The sequence below is a fragment of the Pan troglodytes genome, chromosome 8 (genome assembly GCF_028858775.2).
Source record: "Pan troglodytes isolate AG18354 chromosome 8, NHGRI_mPanTro3-v2.0_pri, whole genome shotgun sequence".
Taxonomy (NCBI): domain Eukaryota; kingdom Metazoa; phylum Chordata; class Mammalia; order Primates; family Hominidae; genus Pan; species Pan troglodytes.
In genome coordinates, this window is record NC_072406.2 from 66,223,414 (window position 1) to 66,248,920 (window position 25,507).

The following is a 25,507-nucleotide window of genomic DNA, read 5'->3' on the forward strand; positions in this document are numbered from 1 at the left end:
TGGTAGTATATACTGGTTGTTTTTGTATACATTTGTTCGTGGTTTGATTTCTCTTGGAAAAGCACCCAATGGATATAACAATATCACATCACTTTGACTAAAAGAAAAGAAATCTAGAAATAGGTTTCTATTTATAGATTTGTAAATTTTAAGAACTTAAAATTTAATAATTTTTAAAAACTAATTTAAAACAATTAAAAACAAGGAGAATTTTGAAATTCCTTTCAGTAGGCACAGGTACCATCACAGCGAACACATGTTTTAAGCTCATGCCATCAAAAGGAAATTGGGTGTGGAAGACAAAACTTTCCTTTTAACAGTAAGTGAGTCTGTGGCAAAAGATGAAGATCACTGTATTTACAGTACAACAGCATTTTAATCTATTCTATTGTATCTACTTTTCTAACGCTCTTCTATTAGAGTGATATGATATGATATTATTTACTTACTTATGCCTATGTATCCACAGGTGAGAAACAGAAAACATGTGATAGAAAAAAAGAAGTTTTTACTAGAGTTAATTTAAAACAATTCTGAAAATATGAGCAGGAACTTGCTTTAAACACTTAGTATGTATATCAAAAAAAGGCATGTTTTTATATTTTGTTATTATTCATATGAATGACATTTAATAGTAGATGAAATCAAATGACATTATTTGAATGTCTTTTCACAGAAAATTAATAGTAGATGAAATCAAATGACATTATTTGAATGTCTTTTCACAGAAAATTGTATCTAATAAAGTCTGTTTACTATACATAGATAAAATTCACTTCTATTAAACCTGGATGATGCCAATCCTAAAATAAAAATTTTAAATGAGAGTTTAAAAATTGCTTCTATGTCCTAACTCTGTAAAACTGGTTAATGCACACTGACTTTTAAAGGAGATATATTTTGTTTGGAAGAAAGTAAATATACAACTACTATGGTAAATATACAACTACTATGATGACAATTACAAAGTAATTATAGCATTCATATGAAGTTATTACTTTGTGAAGTAGTTTTTCCAAAATGATCTTTGACTGACTTTGTTCTTTTTAAGATAATTGATAATAATCATTTAAAACTAATTCATTTTCTAGTAACTTAATGCTTAGAATTCCTGTAAAAAGTTCTTGGATAGGTTAAACAAACATTTACTAAAGGTAAGATAATTAAATATGTAGAACTTAAACTATTTCAATGAATACATATATTACAATTGCAAAATCTACTGAGTCTACTACAATTGTTCAAGTAAAAATAATCTTAGGTATTGCTATTTGAAAATTACTGGCATCAAACTATACTGATTCCAGATGATGTTATAGTATACCTGTTCTTATTAATTTAAAATGAATATATAATTCATTAATTTCATATATAAACACACAACTTTACACATAATCCTTTTTTTTAGTTTCTAAAGATCTTTGCTTGAGAGAGGTCATTAACATACTCAAATAGAATAAAATCATATTGGCTCAATTCCTACATTCACCAATAATTACAAAAGAAACAATCATTTTTCAACTTACAAAAAAGGTGAAAGCATATATCTAAAGCATGAACCCTGTATTATGTCATTATTTTGGAAATAAATAGAATGTCATGCTTTAACCTATTATAAATTCAGATTTTGTGTTAAAATAATAGCATTAAGATCAATTTTAACATTAATACGACTATCCTAAACAAAACCTTGTATAACATTATTAATATGGTAAGTAACCTGAATACATTTGTTTAAAACCAGCTTTTCCATTACCAGGTCAGTTTCATGATTTTTGAGGCTTTTCTTATTGCTACTAGTAACTGATAGGGATGTCACATGTAAGAACATGTTATAGTCCTTCTACTCCATCAAATTCCAGTTAATAAAAGGTTTTCTGGATTTAATTGTCATATTCAAAATTGTAAAATATTCTTGGTTGTTTTACATATCATGTCCAAAAGCAGTTATTCTTGAATTTTTAAAATACTGACAAACTGAACATCACCATAAGGAATCCAGTTATGAGGGTAGCATCATTACACAAGCAACTGTGAGGTCTTTTAACAGTTACCAGTGTCTTTCAAAAATGTATGATTTTTAAATAGTGACTACAAGTTTCAAATCGTGCAGGAGAAATATTCGGTAATCACAGCAGTCTGAGAGTAATAAAGTGAAAAAAGCATTTTCTAAGTAGTTGGGAATTTAATATAGAAATTCTGTAATTTCATTGAGATTTTAATTTCTATATCATATAACGTCCTAAAAGTAGTATCTCGGAAAATACTACGATTTTAAACCACAGAATTTGGTTTTGATTACCAAATAGGGATCGGTTTGGATACCTAATCAGGATTACTATTTTATGATTGTGCTTTATTTCTCTCGTCTCCTATGCAAAAATATATTTTTCAGAATCTATTTATATATTTATACATATATACATATACATTGTATATGTAAAAATGCATGACCCTGAGGATTGAGATATTAAATATTATACTCAAGCTATAAATGTGCAATTGTCTCCTGAAGTTGAATTCTGCTTTTCTCTTAGCTTTCTTTAATTTCTTGTTTGGTTTTGGCTATTATTTTTCAACTTAACTTTTCTTAGATTTTCGTCTTAACAAATTTTCTCTTGAAAATAATAGAATAAAATAGTCCATGTAGGCATTTCCACATCAGATTGAAATTAAATACTCACCACACGGAATTCAGTAAAACCCAACTACTTCTCAGAGTTCCTGAACGGTCTACTTACATTGAGCTGTCTCCAAGTTCTTCATAGAGATGCGCACCTGGCGGAGGCGGCGGCGGCGGCGGGGGCGCTGCCACTGGTGCAGGGGCCGGCGCTGCTGGTTTAGCCGCGGGTAATGCGGCCTGAATTCGTGCAGTCTTTGTACACTCAGCTTGACGTCTTGGATAAAGTAAGGATGGCTTGTAAAACTCATTTTAGAAATCATAATGCTTATCAATAAGCTACCTTTTAATAATGGGGTCCAGTTATCAGGGGAACCCACTAAAATTATTTTACACAAACATCAATTTAAAAACAGATATAATTACAAAAGCATCCCCACAGGGTATCATTTGCATATAATCCCTGCTTTGTTCTTGAAAATAGCTATCTCTTGAATAAGGGGTAGAATTCAGCAGACATATTTGCAAATTAAATTAAATGATAATCTTAAAGAGAGAAAGCAAAATTTTAATTAAAATGGGATGGATAATTGGTAGTTGTTTAACGAATCTCTTTCATAAGATGAGGCATATTAAAGATAAATAATTTTTCTTTATTATTTGCCTTTTTAAAAGTTATTTGAAATGATTTGAAACATTTTTTGACGTTATTTCACAGAGGCTGTACACACATGTACAAGGGAAATTTGGTTAACTTGTATATCCTTTAAGATACCTAGGAATGCCTAGGCCGGGCACGGTGGCTCATGCCTGTAATCCCAGCTACTGGGGAGGCTGAGGCAGGAGAATCGCTTGAACCCGGGAGGCGGAGGTTGCAGTGAGCCCAGATCACGCCATTGCACTCCATCCTGGCCAACAAGAGCAAAAACTCCGTCTCAAAAAAAAAAAAAAAATTCCTAGGAATGCCTGTGATTCTCATGTTACAGCTACACTGCTGTTTTTGGATTTCCTGGACACTGATTAATTTCTTCCTCAAAACCAAGATGTTACAGGATGGAAGCTATAGGCAAACTATCTTTTTCACATTTATGCAAGTTACATCCAATTGTCTAAAATCAGCTCAATTCTATATATATCGAACCAAGAAATAAACTATTACAAACGCAAAACAAGGGAATAATATGTGGTTCTGAGCAGGCTGACTTGATTGATATAATCTCGGGTTTCTCTTTTCCTATTACATGAAAAGGATGTGTAAAATGTTAATTATACTTACACTTTAAACCTGTTTGGGAAAGCAATGAGTAAGAAAAATAGAAAGCTACATTAGAACTATTGCATTAATAACATTTTAACATCTGATTTATTCTAAATCATGAATAATTTATACGTTAAATTCATAATGACAGAGTTAATGACAGACTAAGAAAACTAAGTATATCAATTCGAAAGGTGAAAATAGTATCGTTACCGTTAGAGTCATTCAAGCCATTAAAATATCCATTACAGAAAAATAAAGAAATGAACTACATGGAATAAGAAAACTGGATTAAAATGTAAATATGAGAATTTCAACTCTAGTGGAAAAACGGAATATTAAAGATGACTTGACCTTTATAATTGGCTTCTTGGTTTACCCTGCTTGAAGAATATTACAGGAATGGAGTGAGGTAGCAAGCCCTGATTATACTCTTGGCTTCACTTTGAAGCTGAAGCTAGAATTGGAAGGTCCTACTCTTGGGTAATAAATTTATGACAGTTTTTACATATTTGCTTTTTAGTTTCCATTCATAGAAAAGTTCAAAGGCATATCATTATATAAAAGGATAGCTATTCATTCTTACCTTATTTGCAAGCAAATATCAAAGTACAAATGGGTACAAATGTTAGGTCTTTAAATATTAGAATTTTACTTTGCTATGTGAGCAGAGAAAAACTCATTTTGCTTAATTATGTTAATCTATAAAAAGCAGTAACTAAATTCATATGGTATTGAGCTGATTATCAAACTAAAGGAGAATTAAATAATGCATCTATAAATTATTTAAATATTAAACATCTCAAGTATTTGTTGTATTTCAGACTACCTTGTATAACATCCAGAGCGCTTCAGTTTTGATCATTGCATACTGTGCCAAATACAAGAATTTTTCTCACTGATTTTCTTGCTAGCAGGATATAATAAAGCTCCTTTGGAAAATAGTTAAGTGTAAAAAGATAACTGGTAATACGGAATGGATTTAACATTATAATTAAAAATGGGTTGATGGCTTAATAATTTAAAACAATTTGTTCAGTATTAATTTTGTTCATCAGCTTTAGATTTAGCATATCAATTGATTGGTTAAGGATACATTAAGCTCCAGTATATCAACCTTAATGCTGTATTTGCAACTTCACATTGCTTTTGAGGTAGAAAATATTTCTGTAGTTTCAGGTCGGAATTACTTGAAAAGTAATGACCTGCTTGAAAAATATTAAAGGAATGGAGTCATGCAGCAAGCCCTAGTTATATTCTTGGCCTCACTTTGAAAACGAAGCTAGAATTGGAAGGTCCTACTTCTGGGTAACAAATTCATGATACTTTTTTTCATATTTGCTCTTTAGTTTCCATTCAGAAAACATAGCAAAGTTCATTCAGAGCATACATTTGGATTTTCAGGTTGGAATTACCTTACCTTATTCAATTCACAAGAAAATTTTAAGTATTTGAGAACAAAGATGACAGTTTAAGAATACATAAGGACTATTGGCTGGGCACGGTGGCTCACGCCTGTAATCCCAGCACTTTGGGAGGCCGAGGTGGGCGGATCACGAAGTTAGGAGTTTGAGACCAGCCTGACCAACATGGTGAAACCCTGTCTCTACTAAAAATACAAAAATTAGCCAGGTGTGGTGGCGCATGCCTGTAATCCCAGCTAATCAGGAGGCTGACACAGGAGAACAGCTTGAACCTTGGAGGCAGAGGTTGCAGTGAGCTGAGATCACACCACTGCACTCCAGCCTGGGCAACAGAGCCAGACTCCGTCTCCAGGAAAAAAAAATAAAAAGTAAAGAATACATAAGAACTATTTTAGTATTTCCTCTGTAGGCAGTTTAAATGATGAATAGCAGTTCTACCATTATTTCTTATTGTTTACTACATAAAGTAATTTACATGATTTATTATTCCTGTCTGCTATTTATTTTCTTTTTGTGGCACACTCAGGGCTACTTCTCTTCTTAATCAGCTCCCCAATTTTTTCAAGTCATTGTCTATAGAAATATACTTAAAATGTGTGGCTCTCTATCACAAAGCTTCCCCAGACCTAGTGTCAAAGAATATATTACTAACCTACTTCAAATATGGATGTTTAAATTAGTGATAATTACTTGACTACTCTAGATAAATACAATTTTAAAATATGGACACTGTCAATGAATGCACTTGCCTGCAGGAACCAGAAAAATTAAGAGCCTGCACAGCCAGAACATGCTGTCAAATATTACACTAAAAACTCTGGCAAAGCACCCAGGAAGGAAGAAACCACATAGAAAATTACATCTTATATGCTATGATTTTACAATGCTTTTGCTAACACTGTGATCATTTGCACAAAGGCAAATTTAACAGTTTGGATAAAAACCTATCATGACAATGTCGCGAAGTTATTGACCTTCCTTTGGAGCTGGGCAGAGTGGGTATCTGCATATGGCATTCCATTGCTTTTACCCCAGGATACCTGTTACCTTCTCTCCCAAGTTGGCTCTTAAACAAAAGAAGAGCATAAACAAAGCCACAGGAACTAAAGTGATATTTCTATTGAAAGAGACCGAATTAGAATCACAGGAATATTGGGCCATCAGTGAAAAATGTACTGGGAGTTTGTACTGTTTTCCTTTTGAAGAAAATCGTTTCGTACGAGATAGATAGACAGATAAAGCAATCTCAGAGTAGTTGCACCATCAATATTTTACAATGCAAAGCCATGTTACCAGAGATGTTTTTCTGCAATGACTTCTGAGGAACTATCCAGGTTTACCATCCTTGAATACTTACTGTCTGTAGCTGACCAAAACCACCAAGATGGCAGGAATGCAGCAGAGGATGATGATGAAGGCCAGAGCCAACAAGGCCCCTTCTGTGTATCCTAGACTTTCTCCTCTCTTTTTAATGCTGGTCACTGCCTCTGGAGTCCGGATCTCCAGAATGCGTCCTCCTTCCCCATAATACGGCTGAAAGTCTTTATTGATATCAAGTAGTTTGCCATCCAAAAATCTTTATTGTTAGATAAATAGCAAAATTAATGATGCTAGTAGAGAAAGAGCATTTTAAAAATAAAATCTTTTTGTAAGATCTTTCAATATTTTCTCTAATTGAAACACAAGCTGAGTCAGAAGTCTCATGAGTAATAAGAAAAGCATATATAAAAAGCATAAGCAATAAAGAAGAGGAGTAATTACACACCTGTATAGAAATATCAAAAATATTTTAAAACACAGCTCTTGATCTGCTTATAGACTTAAAAAATCTAATTATCAGTATCATTAAGCTTAATATTACTGTGTCAAAATAATTTAACAAAATTTTAGATGGAATAAAATATAATATCCTAAATTATATACCATAGTTTATATTTATGCATTTTATCTCCTTGGGTCCTGTAACCTTCAGGATAACCCTGTAAAGATCAAACATTACAATACTGATTTATTGCAGGCCAAAAAGCTATACAGTTATAAAAACGAATCTGAGGCACCAAACTAAGTTTTCAGACTCAAACTCTGTATTTGTTTGCCATAACACCATCTTAAAAGTAAACATTCTCAAGTTTCAAACCAAAAGAATGTTTTATGGTCAAATGGTGAAGACATTTAAAAGACCCTTCTGCCTAGGAAAAAAAGACTAAATAAATGATGCAGGTAGTATATCAGTGTTGTAAGAATGACAGGAAGTGGTAGTCAATGTAATTCCTTCCTCTAAATAATGCAATTCCAACTATGAGTCTTGAATTTTGGAAGAGAATCAAATAATAATTATTCCTAATCTTATGAGATTGAAAAAATTTGTTATGTATTTAATATCGTAATTAGCAGGTGATTTTTTAAACAATTCCTTGGGAACTTTTGAACAGTCCCTTATAAGTGCTACATATTGATGCAACAACTGTGTTCTTAATACAACACCACCATAAAGGTCAAACGTCTTACTATAGAATATTGGAAAACAAAAATAATTCAAGAAAAACACAATTACTCATAGTCCCATGATCTACAGACAGTCATAATCACTTCTAACATCTTGGTATATTTAAGTCTAATTTTTTTTGGAGGGGTGATATTAAATATTTTATATACTTGAGTATACTGCATATATAAAGTGCTCATGTTGAAAAATACAGAAAACACCAAAAAATGCAAAAGAAAAAATTAAAATGGCCCTAAATTTCATTATCAAAATATAATCAATGCCATGCTTGTGTACTTTTTTCAGTCTAATTTATGCCCTTTTGAGACATTTAATTTTAATATTCAGAGTGACCATGCTGATTTTAAATCCCGTTAACATACTGTTCATTGCTTAAAAATAGAAGTGCCTGGTATCACATATGAATTCCATCACATATGTAACTCATAAACTAATTCATATCACACATGTGGCAATTAGAATGCTTTTTTGCTTTTTTTAAACAGATATGCTTTTATAGATTAAAAATGTACTTTTTATAGCAATTTTCCAAGCTCATTGTTACACGTTAAAAGAAAATAAAAAATTAGCCATTTTTATGATTACTAGAAATAGAATAGTGAAACTTTTTGTTTGAATTGTTTATTAGATAAAGGAAGAGATTCTAAATGACGCATAGATCAAGAATTGCTTCACAGGAACTATATTATTAGAACAAGGAAGAATCAGATCCAGAAGAGGATCAATAATTGAAGGGAAGAATATACCCCTACAATGTGGAGTTCAGTTGACAGATCAAAATTCTACTGGATTCCTGGATTTCATATCCAAACTCTCTAAAGTAAGATTTGTTAGTCTTTTTACACTGCAAGAGCCCTATTACTTAGATACTTATTTTCACTTATCAATGTGATGTCATAAACAATTTTTTACTAGAAGGATGGATCACTTTTGAACCCACACCTGATCTAGACTATCTTTCTTTACTTTGTGTATTTAAAACAACTTGTCTGGGTAAAAATTCTTGAGTCATAACATTATCCCTTACAAAACAGCAAAATTGCTTCCATTGCCTTTTGTCATTTTATCATGCAAATGAGATAGGCAGGGCTTACCTAATTTTTGTTCCTTTATGAGTAAGATATTTTTATTTCTGTTTCAGTGATTTTTAAACATATTCAGATACTATTCAAAGAAACATGGCTACCTTTCCATTGATTTTTGCATGTAATATAATAAACTCTTGAATTCTTTTTTCGATTTTTTGCTTCTGTTATAAATACTACAATTTTAACCTCAGAAATAACTGTCATTATCAGGTTGTATTTTAATCGTCCTATCAATATATTTTGATCTCTTTTATTATTTATATGTTTTTTCCTTTTTCTTAATATTGCATACATTTTCAATGGATACACTTCATGTTGTCAATTTAATTTTCACATGCCTTCTCATTTCAGGAAAGGTTGAATCCAGGTGCTCAATTGATTTTAGGAGATAAAATTTAATTTATAAATTAGACACAGTAAGATATTAACAACAATAACTAATAACAAAATAGAACAACTATAGAACTATAGTGTAATAAAAGTTATGCAAATGTGGTTTCTCTCTGTCTCTGTCAATATCTTATTGTATTGTACCATTGGTAACTGAAACTGAAGAAAGCAAAACCACAGAAGAGGGTTGACTGCTATACTCCAGTTGGACTGAGGGGAAGGCACTTTAGATTAAAGACTACCACCGTGTAGGAAAGGGTCAATTCTCACGAGAGAAAGTGGAATTCTTTTACCAGAAACAGGAGAAGGACTCAAGCCATGTAAAACACACACACCATTTCACCAATCCATACCATTCTGTTTTCTACTAAAAATGTTAAACTGTTTTCCAATGGTTTCTGTAGGAGAAAATTTCCAGAGTTACATATTCTCCCTCTGGGTCATCAGGTTATTATCTCCTGATTTTCCATATTTATTTTGTTTTTTAGTATTTATTGCTGATCCCGTTTTTCCACTGCTTACTTATCCTAAAAAAGAGATAGATCTGCCCAAATCCAGCATCAACACAGAAATGTGTTTTTTTTTTCTCATCATTTTCATCTACAGTGTACTCAGTTAGTTACTATATGCAAACCTTTTGTAATTCTAAGGGCAGGGTATACAGGTCCCTTCCCAGGATGTAGCCAACATGAATTGATTACTGCTATGTTATCCTGAAATGAGATAAGTTGCTAAACCAATGTCGTGTCTTATTATTTTCTCAAGCACATGCAAACATGTATTTCTGCCTCCATTGATGGATATGGGGCCTAATGTTGTGTTATTCAGCATATAATTAATAAATACATAATCAACAATCTACCCTGCATCTCACCTTCGTGACTGATTACCTTGATGATGATGATTTTGATACTGCAATGTACATATGAATGTAGAAATAAGTAAAGGGTGAGCAGGAGATTGTACTCTAGACAGTAGAGGGACAACTGTCTATTTCCTTTGTAGGTACACAATTTAGGCTTACAGAGTGGGCAGTGGTTAACATATCTACCTACATTCATTACACTGTATAAGATTGTTCTGCTTAATCAAGCAAATCATGGTTAGATCATCAACTATTTTCTTTTCACAGTTTCATAACTGTTTAACTAGATTCTAATAATTAGTATTCCATTGATTTGGATTTTCAGTATTTTGAATTTATATGTATAGTTTTTTACTTAGAACATTGAAAGATGCTTTATCAGAGCCTGTTAATCAGATACCATTTAAGGTCTAACTGTGTTTTTAAACATTGTGGTTTAAAGGCAGTGTATAAAGTCTTTTTCTGCCTTCTCCATCTTTCTCTTACTATTTGGACATACTGTTTTTAAATAGGCTGGATATAAGACAGATAAACAAGCTAAAATGTATTTGCTTATTTTTAAATTTTAATTAAACTATATTTTAAAGTAATGTGTTCTGTTTTGTGTAGAATGCAGAAAGCCACAAGAGAATATGGCTATTAACAGCAACAACAAAATGACAAAAAAGTGCCAGGTTATACTAAAATCATAAATTTCCTTGAACTGAAGTCACAATGTGAGCAAGAAAAACCAAATTCCATTGAGTGGCAATTAGGATAATTTCATGGTGAGATGTGACCATACATTGTTTCACCTTTGGCAGAAAAGGTTAAAAGTGGCTGCCATAGGCTGGGCACGGTGGCTCATGCCTGTAATCTCAACACATTGGGAGGCTGAGGTGGGATGATTACTTGAGCTCAGGAGTTTGACAGCAGCCTGGGCAATAAAGTGAGACCATGTCTCTACAAAAAAACAAAACAAAACAGCTAAAATTGTAATAAATAAGGTTAGAATTATAGACACCCACAAACACAAGGGGAGTCTCCCCTCATTCGAAAACTTCTTTGCGTAGATTTCTGTAAGATAGATTGGGGGACAAGGCAGGACACAGGAGAATATTCCTTCATGGTGTAAGAATAGGAACAAATCAGCTAAGGCTGGTGCACAGGCAGCAACCCTTGTGCAATTCCCCAGACCTTTATCTCAGATGAAACAAGGGCCGTAAATATTAGAGGGAGGAGGAGGAAGTGTGCCCATCCCTGGTGCTCAGGCAAAGGTCTACTGCTTCTGGAAAAGAGGTATAAGCAAAAATCCCCTACCCCTGGGGGAGGAGCAGGAAGTCCTCTCAGGCGTAAGATCTTGCACCAATACAAAGTAGAGGTCTACTATGGATTGAGAAGGGGCAGAAAATTCTCTTGCACCCAAGACCCCCTGTAAATGTGAAGCAGAGGATGGCTGCCATGATGCCATAAGAAAGAGGGGGAAAAAATCTTGAGAAAGCCCATACCAAGGCTTACACATGCAGGCTGTACAAGGAGAACAGAGGAACCCCTATTCCATGACCCACCTCTTCCTTATAAGAGTGGAACCCAGCAGCAAGGAGGAGCAGTCTAACACTGTGGGACAGATCAGAGTGTGGGCAGAAACCTCTTCTGTGGCACAAGCATATAGAGAGCACTGAGAGCTGAGGACTGAGTAAGAAGACTGAGAAAACCCTACAGCACGCAGCCTCTATTCTAAGACTGAGTTGACACCATTCCACCAATAGAAGAATTTGAAGCTTTTGGCACAGTGGAAGTAATAATTGCAACAGCAAAATCCAAATAATTCCTGAATAGCTTTACTTAACAGAGTAAATGCCTGTAATGTCCATTTACAGGCATAAACTCTATTTACCTCACTTCTTACTGTTCTTCCACACCATGTCTGGCATTCAATCAAGTAGGACACAAAAAGCCTACAAAATATAAAACAACCATTTTCAAGAAATGAAGTAACAGAGCCAGATAGAGATAACCCAGATATTGGAACTGTCAGACAGGAACTCTGATTCAACTCTGATTAATACATTGCAAAATAGCAGAAAGCACAAACATGCCTGAAGCGATGGAGAAATTCAGTAGAGTGGTGGAAATAAGAAATAATCTAATAGAAATGCTAGAAATATCTTTCTAAAAAGATAAAAAGATGAAGAATTTCTTCAGTGAGCTCATCAATAGGCTAACGCAGATGAATCAGTGAATTCAAAAATAGGGCAGTAAATATTATTCACACTAAAACACAAAGAAAAAACTGTGTGTCTATGTGGGCGGGGGAGGGGAGCAGAGTCAGAACGGAACAAAATTATGAGAAAAATCAAATTGTAATTGGAATCCCAGAAAAGGAATAAAGAGAAAATGGGCATAAGAAATATTAGAAAAAATGTCTGAGAATATTCCAGAAATAAAAAAAGAAAAAACTCAAAATCAAACTCACAAAAAAATGCAGCTCCAAAGAGTTGAGAACTACAAGGATAAAAAAGCAGGATAAGAGTAATATATAATTATTGCATAAAATCTAAGCAATTCAGGTAACCAAAAATAAAAAAATTAAAATACCGATAAGCTGGCCAAACAAAATAAGTTATTAACATATCACTAAAAGTCATTCCAGTCCTGTCTATGCATTTATGAGCTTTTTTATTTTTGATTGCCAAAATATATTTTTTCAAATCAAAGTAAGTTCCCAGGACAAATTATTATTATGATGATTTCTAATCCTTTGACCTGAGCATTCCAACATCCTCAGAAGCTTAGATTTTAAGGTGAAAGGAAATTGAAAGAACACTTCCATTGACCTGGACCGGCATCTTAATGTTCTAGTACATTTATGCAGTGTTAAAAACTAAATAACCAATAACTCTCACAACTACAGAATAGATACCAATACTTGGGCACTGGCATTATCAGCCTTGGAAAACACACACACACACACACACACACACACACACACACACGCATATACACATGTATATGTATGTGTATACAATTTTATTATAAAATCTTTCAAGAAACAATTCTAGAGTTTCAAATAGACCAGTGACTCTAAGCTTACTATAATACTTCAAGGTGAAGACTGCTAAGGCAAAATTTTCATATTTCATGGCTATTCTATCTTTTCTTCAATATAAAAATATATTTTTTATTTATTTATTTATTTTATTTATTTATTTATTTATTTAGAGGCAGAGTCTTGCTCTCTTGCCCAGGATGGAGTGCAGTGGCATGATCTCGCTCACTGCATGCTCGGCCTCCTGGGTTCACGCCATTCTCCTGCCTCAGCCTCCCAAGTGGCTGGGACTACAGGCGCCCGCCACCATGCCCGGCTAATTTTTTGTATTTTTAGTAGAGACGGGGTTTCACCGTGTTAGCCAGGATGGTCTCGATCTCCTGACCTCGTGATCCACCCACCTCGGCCTCCCAAAGTGCTGGGATTACAGGCGTGAGCTACCGTGCCCGGCCAAAAATTTATTTTATGATTTATATATATTCTGTTTTTTCCTTGCCTGCTGGCTATGATAGTTATTTTATTGAATTTAGATGTTTACTGTCCATAATATAATTTAGGTTTGGAAAAACTTATTTAGAATTAATTAAAGATGTTCATCTTGTATTTCATGGTGTCAGTTGAAACCCAAGTGGCTTTTTTTCCCCAAATATTTAATCTCTAGAAGGTTTGCTAGTTAAATTCAAATTCTAATCACCATTATTTTACTCTTTAAAGTTAGCCCAAATATAATACATATTTTTATATTCAGGTAAAAACACCCTAAACTCAATCAATCGTGAAATTTAAAAACAAAACTAATGTATGCAAAAAACACAGAATGCAGGTAGATTCACATAAAAAAGAAATGTGTTGATTTTCTGACAATTGAAAGAATATATATGAATTACTTTGGAAGTTTATTCCTAAACTTTTTAAATTAATAAACTTTTTAAATTAATAAAACTTACAAAAAATTGGCTTGGTAGATCTAAATGTTGCTTCATTTTGGTGGTGCCTATAAAATCAGAGTGCGAGCTATTACTTCATTCATCTATATTTCCTCCATGGTTAGTATCCTGTTTTGCACATGGCCCAAATATCTATTAAAAATGAATTGATGAGGCTGGGCGCGGTGGCTCACGCCTGTAATCCCAGCACTTTGGGATGCCAAGGCGGGCGGATCACGAGGTAAGGAGATAGAGACCATTCTGGCTAACATGGTAAAACCCTGTCTCTACTAAAAATACAAAAAATTAGCTGGGCGTGGTGGCGGGCGCCTGTAGTCCTAGCTTCTCAGGAGGCTGAGGCAGGAGAATGGTGTGAACCCGGGAGGTGGAGCTTGCAGTGAGCGAGATTGCGCCACTGCACTCCAGCCTGGGGCACAGAGTGAGTCTCCGTCTCAAAAAAAAAAAAAAAAAAAAAAAAAAAAGAATTGATGAGTAACATGTTAAATAATTATGGCTTTTAAAAAATTTTAGCTGATATTAAATCATTATTTTATTACTGCCAAAATAGAAGTGATGAAATTTTGTCGATGAACACATTTAAAATAAAACTAAATTCAGAATTTATTAATTTGAATAAAAATTGAATAGATATTTACAAAATAAATAAATTTACATACACATAATATAGATATATTTGTAACTGTGTATATGGATATATTTATATGCTGTTTAAAAAGTATAGACAAAGAAAAACTAAATTATGATGTTTCATATATAGAGTTCAGCATGACTATATATACAGGCACATATAAACTATTATGATTGTATATCAATATATATTTTTAACTAAAAATGTTTCATTGAGATAGAATTTCATTCCAAGACCCAGTTGGACACTAGGTGTCACCAGAGTAAAGAAAATTCTGTTAACAATTTTTTTTTTAAGTATTTAAGTGTGCTCGAATAACATCCAAAGAAAGTAAGTAGCAGGATTTTCTTTAAGATTCTGCACTTTATTTATTTTTAGGATTTATAACTCAAATATTTAAGTTCCTGCTAGGATGAAATTTCACATAGAGCATGAACTTAAATGGGAATGATTATCCCACCTGCTCTCCACCTGTAAGTTAAAGAAAAAAACAGATATTGATTTTTGCTGATTTAGTAGACCTGTAAGAAAGGTGGATTTCTTCTTAAAATGCAAGCATATGAAAATCATTGCAGAAAAACTGCCACTTTAAGAATCTGTGCTTTCCTCATTAATAGCCAGTGCCCTTGAGCAAGAGTGAGGAGCTGGCAGCAGGTGATTTCAAGGAGCTGTTCCTTGTTCTTAAGTACAAAAGGTCATCTGATGCCCATAAAGAAAATGGGCCCTCTGAAGTCACTGTAGCCCACACTTAGACCTGAAAACTTTAAGGCATGAGAATCCTAGGTATTGTTTCAGGTTCTTTGCTTATACTTCACTTTCAGTAACTATTTGGTGGGTTTTAAACTTTAAGTACTTATAGCCTCAAATCAGAATCATCTATGGTTGCTATTGTAACCAAAGAGCTGTTACAGATAACAAAAAGCACTTACTTAAAAAGCTCATTTCTATCGATGGCTCTGTTGGTTTGGGGGTCAATTGCATAGACAGTCAAGTCACATTTGGTGTAATCTTCTAGGGAAAAGGCATCTCCATGCCGGCGAGCTCCAATGGACTCCACTACGACCTTGGCACCAGGAATTTGTTCCTGAACATAGCGATCCAAGATCCTATAAATCAAACAAAGTACAAACATGACAGTCCAATGGGCTTTCTGGGAGTAAAAAATTACTCTTAACTTGAAAAGACATTTAGTAAATGAAAAATGATGACAGCCTAGTTTTTTGTTAATGTTTACTGAATATAAACCCTTGAAAAACATTCTCTATATTTTTTCAGCATTTAGCTCCCAATGATGCTAGAAGCTGAATACGGTAGAAAAGGTCACCAACCATGTCCTATTTAACTTTAGGCTTTTTGAATTTATGATACCATTTGAGCTTTTACATGAGAAATGCCAAATATGCTGTACAAATAAAGCTGTCTATGCTTTATAGGAGGCATGGGGTCTTAGAACCCTTGACTTCACATGGTTGGTGTCATAAATTACATCTCCCACTAAAGTCTGTGACACATGACACATAGCTATATGCTAAGAAGCAGGACTAGGATGCCTGTTTTCCCAAAGGTATAAAAATCCTTGCAGAATCACAGCAATGGGAGAATGTGGAGATATTTTGCAATGGCAGGATTACCACGTTAAGATAAAAATATGGCATGCAAATCTCAGACACTATTTAGGTGAATAAAAACAACATATACCATCTGGTATAAATTAGTGATATTTAATTTAAAAAGCAGAGACAATATTAATCAATAAGTAATTTTCCCATCTCATCACTGGATTTTAATTGAAAGTATGAATTATTACCATTTCCCAAATGTCTCATTCCTTATTAAAAACTTTATATTATTAACCCAAGTATATAAATATTAAGAGCATATAATTCAGTATTTACAGATGTTTAAATTTAAATAATTTTAATTACTATATATGATAAATATTCTAAAATTTGTAGACTCAATGCTCTTTTCTGAGTCTATATTTTGAGGTTTTTTTAGGGGGAGAAGGGCAATATATTCTAAAGTCCTTTGATACATCAGAAAATAACTTTTGCTTCTAATGCCACAATTGACATATTTCTTGCTCGACTGAAAGTATATTGCCTTAAGAGTCTTGTATGTGCTTGGTTTGCCTTGTTATTAGAACAATGAGGTTACTAAACTTTGGAGGAAATGGCTCTACCAGTGCATGCCAGGAGACACTACCAATCATAGTGAAATGTTTGCTTGCTTGTTTTTAAATGTTTGTAACCCAGTACTGTTGAAGTCTGTCTTATTGAAGTACTATTCATTATTTTCCTTTTCTGTCACCACTCCACGCCCACTGGTCTCTCGGCTTCGCAATTTCTTTTCTGATGATATCCTTGAAGTAGACTAAGAAAAGATGATGTGTAAAAAAGGAGGAGGAGCAAATTCACTTGGAAAATATCAGTTAATAGTAGAATGCCTGCAATTCCAGCTAGTCGGGAGATGAAACAGAAGAATCGCTTGAACCCGGGAGGTGGAGGTTGCAGTGACTCCAGCCTGGGCGACAGAGCAAGATTTTATCTCCAAAGGGAAAAAACAAAAACAAAAAACAAAAAACAAAAACAAAAAAAAAAAAACAAAAAAAAAACAACCCCGGGAACCTGAAGATAATGGAGGTACTAAGAGACACAGACTAGTCTAACATCATTTGGACTGTGTTTTTCAGAATTTTTTTCCTGAGAGATTTATGCTCATTTAACAAAAATAAGAGAGGCCTCGGAGTCAAACCATATTATACTCTTGACATTTTATAGGAGGCACAAACAATAATGATATAATGTTGAGGAGTACAGATGTCTGGCTGGCTTCAATTTTAATTTCCTTTGCTTTTCAATTGCATAACCTTAGACAAGTAATCTTAAGCTCTCAAAGTCTCAGGTTTGTTTGTTTGCTTTTTGAGATGGAGTCTCATTCTGTCGCCCAGGCTGGAGTGCAATGGGGCAATCTCGGCTCACTGCAACCTCCACCTCCCGGGTTCAAGGGATTCTCCTGTCTCACGCCTGGATTACAGGCATGCACCACCACACCTGGCTAATTTTTGTATTTTTTAGTAGAGACAGTGTTTCACCATGTTGGTCAGGCTGGTCTCAAATTCCTGACCTCAAGTGATCCGCCCGCCTTGGCCTTTCAAAGTGCTGGGATTACAGGCATGAGCATCACATCTGGCCATGTTTCCTTAAATAGAAAACAAGGAAATAATGTACCACATGGGGCTGAATGTGCATTCAGTGAAATAAAGCTTTTACACAGTTCCTAGCACATAGTAACTATTCAACAAAATGAATCTTATTTTTATTAATTTGACTGAAATATTTCCATAATAAGCTTCTTCCTTGTCTCAACTTCATTCAAGGCCTTTAATTAATTTGTGGAATAGGAAAGTATACTTCTCACTAGTATAATCAATCAGTTCACAAATCAAAACGCAAACAGGAGTACATAGTTAAATACAATGCAATAGATGGCTCTCTGTCCCAATACTTTGGTCTAACAATTTATGCCTTCTCCAGTGCATTTTGGCATTGATTTGACATGTTCCAAGGAAATCCTTCATATATGCATAGATTAATTGTGTGTGATCCTACAGTGAAGAAACATATCTATTGTGCTTGGGTTCTTTTCTATTTTTCAGTGCAATACTGCAGAATCATTTCACTAAAAAAAATAGATGTGGAATAAAATATAACTGTACCAATTCCTTCATGGTAGCAGGGAATCATGAATAAAAGAAGTCTAAAAACAAATTATGTCATTTAAAACATGCAGTAATGTCTTCACTTTGAGCATTTTTTTGTTAAACTTTTAAAGATCTTTTGGGACAAAGTATATCTTATGATAAAAAGAGATATAGCCTAATCTTAACTGCTTCTGTATCTTTTTCTTATAAATGTAAGTAAAACTAAATACCTTTTAATTGAGAACACATTTCATAAAAATCTATCTTTTCATTTATCATCTATATCTATATACTATTTTCTACATCTATATTCATTACCTATATGTATATAAATTTCCTCACATATATACATATACCCCCACACACACAAAGAAAAAGAGATTTGCAATGATGTTTATCTAACCCATAATATTTGTATCATACACACACATATCAAGAAAGATGTCCATAATGAGGTTTATGTAATGTTAATGCTTAGAGCTGGATGGTATGATTTTGAGTTTACCTTTTATAACTTTCTTCTTCATATATTATATTGCTTATATTTCTTTATAATGGGAGTAAAAGAACAATAAAGTTATATTTTTTAAAAATCTCCTTAACTCCCTATTTCCTCTCCCCAACTTCGTGATAAAAAAAGTCTTCATATAAATCTATATTTTCTAGTTTAAAAATGAAAAAAATTAAATTGGATTCAGGGCTTTTCATAAAATTATAGCAAAACTCACTCAGGGAAGTGTTAAGTAGGAAAATTTTCATTTATTCATTCCTTCAACAGATGTTTATTCAATGCCTATCCTGGGCCAGAAGCCATTCCAGACACATGGAATACCATCAGTGAACAAAATACAATCTTTGATGTCAAAGAAGAATTTACATTCAAATTGAACAAGACAAGTAACAGATAATGGATTGATAAAATTGGTAAAAGTGTTCAGAATAAATATCATTGAGACTTTGATATTTGAGCAAAAACTTTAGGGAACAATGTGTGCTGTGGCTATTCTAGGAATGAGTATTCTAAGAAAAGAGAATTGCTAACTGCTTGTATAAATGTGCTGATGTAGTAGTGTGTGGCCAGAGCAGATCACGTGGGGACTTTGAGGACTGTAAGAGCATTGTTTTTTGTTCTGAGTGAGATAAGAATCTGTTGCTGGTTTTAAATACTAAAGTAATATGATCTACCTTACATTTAAAGGAGGCACACTGGTTGCTGTGTTGAGACTAGGCTGAGTAGAATCAGGAAAACTAGTTAGTAAAGAACTTAAGTACATGAAGGTTCATTAAATGCTCAGCCTACTCAATAATTTAGAAGAAAAGACACAACCCAATCCATGACTATTAGCCATATGAAATAAAATATAAATATCAGAGCAGATATAAGCAAAACTTTGACCAAAAAGAAAACACAAAAAATCAAGAAACAGAAAATTTGCTTTTTTGGAAAAAACATGATATGATCATAAAAACAGACACGTACACCAATGAAACAGAAGAGAAAACTCCAAAATAAATCCACACTCTTACAGCCAATCATTTTTGACCAAGATGTGAAGAACATACACTGGGGAAAGGACAATTTTTAATGTATGATGATAAGAAACTGGATATCCATATTCAGAAAAATAAAAATAGATTCCCATCTTTTTCTATGTACAAAAATCCACTCAAAATGGATTAAAAGCTTAAACATAAGACATAAAACTGTAAAACTACTAGTAGAAAATATTGGGAAGAGACTTCAGGACATTGGTGTGAGCAAAGATTTTGTAAGACTCCAAAGAAATATAAATTTTCCAATGAAAGCAAAAATAGGCAAATGGGATTACATTAGGCAGAAAAGCTTTTACACAGCAAATGAAACAATTGTCAAAGAGACAACCTATAGAATAAGAGAAAATATTTGCAAACTATCCAATCAACAAGAGATTAATAACCAGAATATATAAGGAACTCAACAGATAAAAACCAAATAATCCAATTTAAAAATGGGCCAAGGATCTGAATAGACAATTCTCAAAAGAAGATATACAAAGAGCCAATAGGCATATGAAAAAATGCTCGACATCACTAATCATCAAGGCAATGAAAATCAAAATCACAATGAAATATTATCTCATCCCAACTGTAATTGCTATTGTCAAAAAACAAACAGACAAAAAATAACAAATGCTGTAAGGATATGGAGAAGGAGGAACATTTATACATTCTTGGGGGGAATGTAAAATAGTACAGCCATTATGGAAAACAGTATGGAGGTTCCTCAAAAAACTAAAAATAGAACTATAACATGATTCAGTAATCCCACTGCTAGGTATACATCCAAAAGAAATAAAATCAATATATTGAAGAGGTATCTGCATGCCTATGTTTATCACAGCACTATTCACAGTAGTCAAGATATGGAATCAACCAAAATGTTTATCAACAGATGAGTGGATAAAGCAAATACGGTATATATATACAATCAAATATTATTTAGCCATAAAAAGAACAAAATCCTGTCATTTGCAGAAACATGGAAGAAACTGAAGGTTATTATGTAAAGTGGAATAAGCCAGGCAAAGAAGAAATATCACATATTCTCATTCATATGTGGGAGCTAAAAAATGGATCTCATGGAGGTAGAGAGTAGAATGGTGCTTACCAGAGGCTGAGAGGGGAAGAAAGATGGGGATAATGATAAGATGGTTAATGGATACAAAAATACAGATAGAGAAAATAAATAAGTTATAGTATTCAACAGTACGGTAGGGAATTTATAGTTAAAAATAATGTGTTGTATATTTCAAAACAGCTAGATAAGAAGAATTGCAATGGTCCCAATACAAAGAAAAATATTGGAGTTGATGGATATTCCAATTATGCTGATTTATCAGTACACATTATATATATATGAATCCAAATATCACATATATCCCAAAAATATGTACAACTAGGTTATATCAATAGTGTATGTGTATACACACACACACACACAAACAAAAAAAGAATTAAAAAATGAATGCCAAAAATTGCCCTGAATCTGACTTCTTGGTAGCAATATACATATTTAAAATGCAAATAGTACAATCAAGTATGAAGCAAAACAGTATCTGATTATGTCGAGCATTCTCAAAACAGAGAACTGGCTTTGGTCTTCTAAAAAGTGAAAAATATGTTAATAAATTTGGATGATAATTACAATTATTGAATAAAAATTACATTTTAATTTAAGGCTTTATTGTTCCACTTTACTTTGAATGCTCTCTAACATACTCCTGTTAATGTCTATTTAATTATGTCACCTTTAGAAAAAGTTTTAAAAACAGAAAACTTCTAAAGAAATACGTTAATATAGCTAATACAAACATTTTATGTAACATATGTTAGTATAGTACCACATACTAATTAATGTCCAATACAAAACAGTTTATCTAAATAACCTTCTTAGAATAAATGCTGAAAGGTTTATTTAACTGATTTTTTTTCCTATGCAGATAGCATTATTTTAAAATCACAAACTAAGGGTGTCAATAAACAATTGGTTCGCTTAACTTACTTATTCTTGAACCAAGTTATTTTTGGTAGATGCTCTAAATTTCAATTTACAGCATTACCTTATCCAGTTACCTGTATATACATCCTCAATTAGTTTCAACTAGAAATTGCATTATGAAAAACTGTAGTGTAAGGTGTTTACTGATAGTTTTATAGCTGGGACAGGTATTTACTCATGGTTGATTCAGCTTTTTATTTATTTTTTTACACTAAAATTATTACAGCAGCCATATTCTCAATTACCCATTTGTCTGTGTGAATGAGTTGAGTTAAAATTACCATGTGATGAGAATTTCTGGTTTTGCATGCTCAGTTTACTCCCAAGAAAAGATGGGTTGGGTTTTTAATTAGGTTTGCCTCCTAAGAGGCAGTGTAACAGAGGAAACGCCATCTGCTGGTGGCTGGTAGACATAGATTAAAATTAAACCTCCATTATTGTGTCTTTGTGGAAATTACTTAACTTCTCAAAGTTTCAGGGAATTTATCTGTACAGTGGGAAAAGTAGTCAAACCTACCTCAAAGGTCCTCTGTGATAGGTTAAGGAGACTACACCCATTAAATGCACAAAAATCTAACCAATATGAAGCGTGTCATAAATGTTGGCTACCTGTTGTGATGGTTACAAGAACTCTTCAGATTTCATGATTATAAACCCTACTTAGGCTTTTGTTGAGGTAAATGGCTTATATTTATCTAGCATCATAGAGAGTTCCACCCCAAGTGCTTATCAATATTTTTACAAAAGCTTAGCTAAATTAATCAATAGGCATTGCAGCTGGCTGGAGGGATAAAAATACAGGCATACAGTTCCTACTGTTCTGAACTTCTTTCCTCCATTAATACAGACCCACAGGGACTCTACCCAGACCATATCCTAAGTAGTGCTCTAGATGCTATGGAGCATTTTGTTCATTACATTACATGGTAACCTCTCTGTGGTATCCCACAAGATAAAAATATTTTCCTCTAATCTGGAATTAGACTTTGAAAGAGTTATTTTGTCCCGGAAGAGATATGGTTTTGTTAATTTTGTAACTGAGTCTGTTCTTTTTGTTTAGCTTGTTTGCTTCTTTCACTTTGGCCCTAACAAGATGACAGTCAAGTCTGTGACTACTCTATATGGACTATACAGGCCTTTGCAGCATCTCTGTAATTACTTACTCTTACTCTGATCCTCTCTTTAACTTCTTTCTCATCTGTTTGCTTTATTTTTCTACACTCATTTTTAATGTATTTTACCTTTTTTTCTGTGTGAATCATTGTAAACTACTTCTATTTTTCTTTGGAATAAGGTAGAAAATTAAAACAAAATTAAATTTAGCCTTTAATATTTATTAGACATATATGGAAGCATCTAAAATATAATTTATGACTTTCTGATACAAACGGAATTCTCTTGCATAAACATTTTGTGGAGTTTATGTCTCACATTAAAAAACAGCAGTACAGACTGCGGTAAATTGTGAATAAATTGAAGAAAGTATAGAAAAGAATAATAAATAGGATTAAGAGAACAGAGGAATTGACTCTTGATGATTAAAGTGGCCTCTAAAGGAAGTGATATATCTACCTTGTACCATGAGTTGGGGTGAATTATAAAAATAACAAGCTGTTCAATTTGACAAAACTTCTAGGTTATAAAAAAAAAAAGAGAAGGAAGAGAGGAAATAATTTTAAAAGAAATAAATGTCCACTATGTATTTTAGAGATCTCCATAAAGCAACTGTGATTCAAATGTTTTGATAAAATAATATATAATGATGTCCTTATTTTTACACTACAACTATTTTCTAGTTATTTTCTACTTGGTACAAGCAAAAGATCTTAAAAATAAACTGAACTGAATGATATTTGAGGGGAGAAAAACAGATTATAATACAAGTTAAGATTAACCGCTCAATCTTTCTTTGCTTTTCTTTCTAATTTCTAGATCTTAAAATAAAAACATAAATAAAGTTGGCTGGAAATGTTTTTTTCCTTAGTGTTTTATAAGTGAATTTCACTTTGGAACATGAATAACCCCTTACATTCAAATCTCAGGAAAAAATATACCTGTATCAATTATTTTTTCTCCATCATAAGTTGATAAGAACATTTTAAACACTTTAAAATTTTGAAGCACAATTCAAAGATTCAGTTAATATACTGGTACCTTCATTATGATGATTCATTGTGCATTAATTAATTTTATTTCTTTAATGTATCTTTCGATCATGCTATTTTCTTAAACAAAATAGTTTCCCCAAAATTTTGTTTGTATTATTTTCATAGTGCAAATAAAGGCAACATAAACATGTTTATATTTGATTTAAAACTAAACACATAGTGTTTTTAATTGATCTTCCAATAAAATATATTTTTAATCTGGGAAGATCTCATTTATCTCTTTTTGAAAACAACAATAGCTCAAAGATTTTAAACTTTTTTCACCTAAAAGCAAAATGAAAATGTCCTCAATGTTCATTTATTTGTTTGTTTGTTTTGGCTTTCCATTGTCTCCAAAAGTTTGAATACTAAAAAAGTAAAAAAGATAAAAAGTAGAAAGAATATTGATTCTGACAAAATACACCACCTAAATGTAGCAGCCCTGCCTCATTCTTTAGTTTTTAATCTTTTTTTTTTCTATGTTACTGAGAAGGCATGGAGAAAGTGTGCAAATATGATTTCTTTTTTTTATATTACATCTCTCAGATGGCAAGTGTTAACTAAGAAAGTTGATTTATTTTGTATATGTATATATATTTTTTCCAAACAGAAGCTGTTATAATAGACTATAAGCATTCAGAAATGTGTTAATGAATGAATGAATGACGACCATTAAAATAAGAAACACATCTATCTGAAGCAAACATGTCAGCATACAGGACTCTTTACGGAATCAATATGCAATGGAATCTTAAGAAAAAAAGTCAAACCTACTTGATAAGTGATTTGCTTTTGGTTAACTTTGCTTATAGAAAAATATGTACAAATTGGCCGGACGCGGTGGCTCATGCCTGTAATCCCAGCACTTTGGGAGGCTGAGGCAGGCGGATCACAAGGTCAGGAGATCTAGACCATCCTGGCTAACACGGTGAAACCTCGTCTCTACTAAAAATATAAAAAATTAGCCGGGCGTGGTGGCGGGCACCTGTAGTCCCAGCAATTCAGGAGGCTGAGGCAGAATGACATGAACCCGGGAGGCGGAGCTTGCAGTGAGCCGAGATCGCGCCACTGCGCTCCAGCCTGTGCGACAGAGGAAGGCTCTGTCTCAAAAAAAAAAAAAAAGAAAGAAAGAAAAATTTGTACAAATTTGGAAAATCCCAAGTCATATAAAATAAAAAAAAGCTTACCTTAATATACGTGAAATATATTATCAGAGACAAAACACTAATTATTGTGAATTTGAGCCATTTGACAGATGATTAATCCTTAAAGTAAACAATTTACTCATATTGGGCTAAGATAACATTCCTCCAAATAATAACTAAGAATCCACGTAAAATAAAACCTTTTAACTCTCAAAAATAG

The 25,507-nt window shown here is 33.0% G+C and overlaps 1 protein-coding gene across 8 annotated transcripts in view; it reads right to left on the reverse strand.

The window, feature by feature from the left end:
- The window catches only part of PCDH15 (protocadherin related 15), a 1,753,436-nt gene that overhangs the window by 21,911 nt on the left and 1,706,018 nt on the right, over positions 1 to 25,507 (reverse strand). For all 8 annotated transcript variants that reach the window (XM_054659631.2, XM_054659630.2, XM_054659628.2 and 5 more), the window contains 3 exons: positions 15,684 to 15,860; positions 6,660 to 6,878; positions 2,742 to 2,897 (listed from right to left, as the gene is read on the reverse strand). In XM_054659631.2, coding sequence (XP_054515606.2) covers positions 2,742 to 2,897; positions 6,660 to 6,878; positions 15,684 to 15,860 — 552 coding nt within the window. The remainder of the gene's footprint in view (positions 1 to 2,741; positions 2,898 to 6,659; positions 6,879 to 15,683; positions 15,861 to 25,507) is intronic.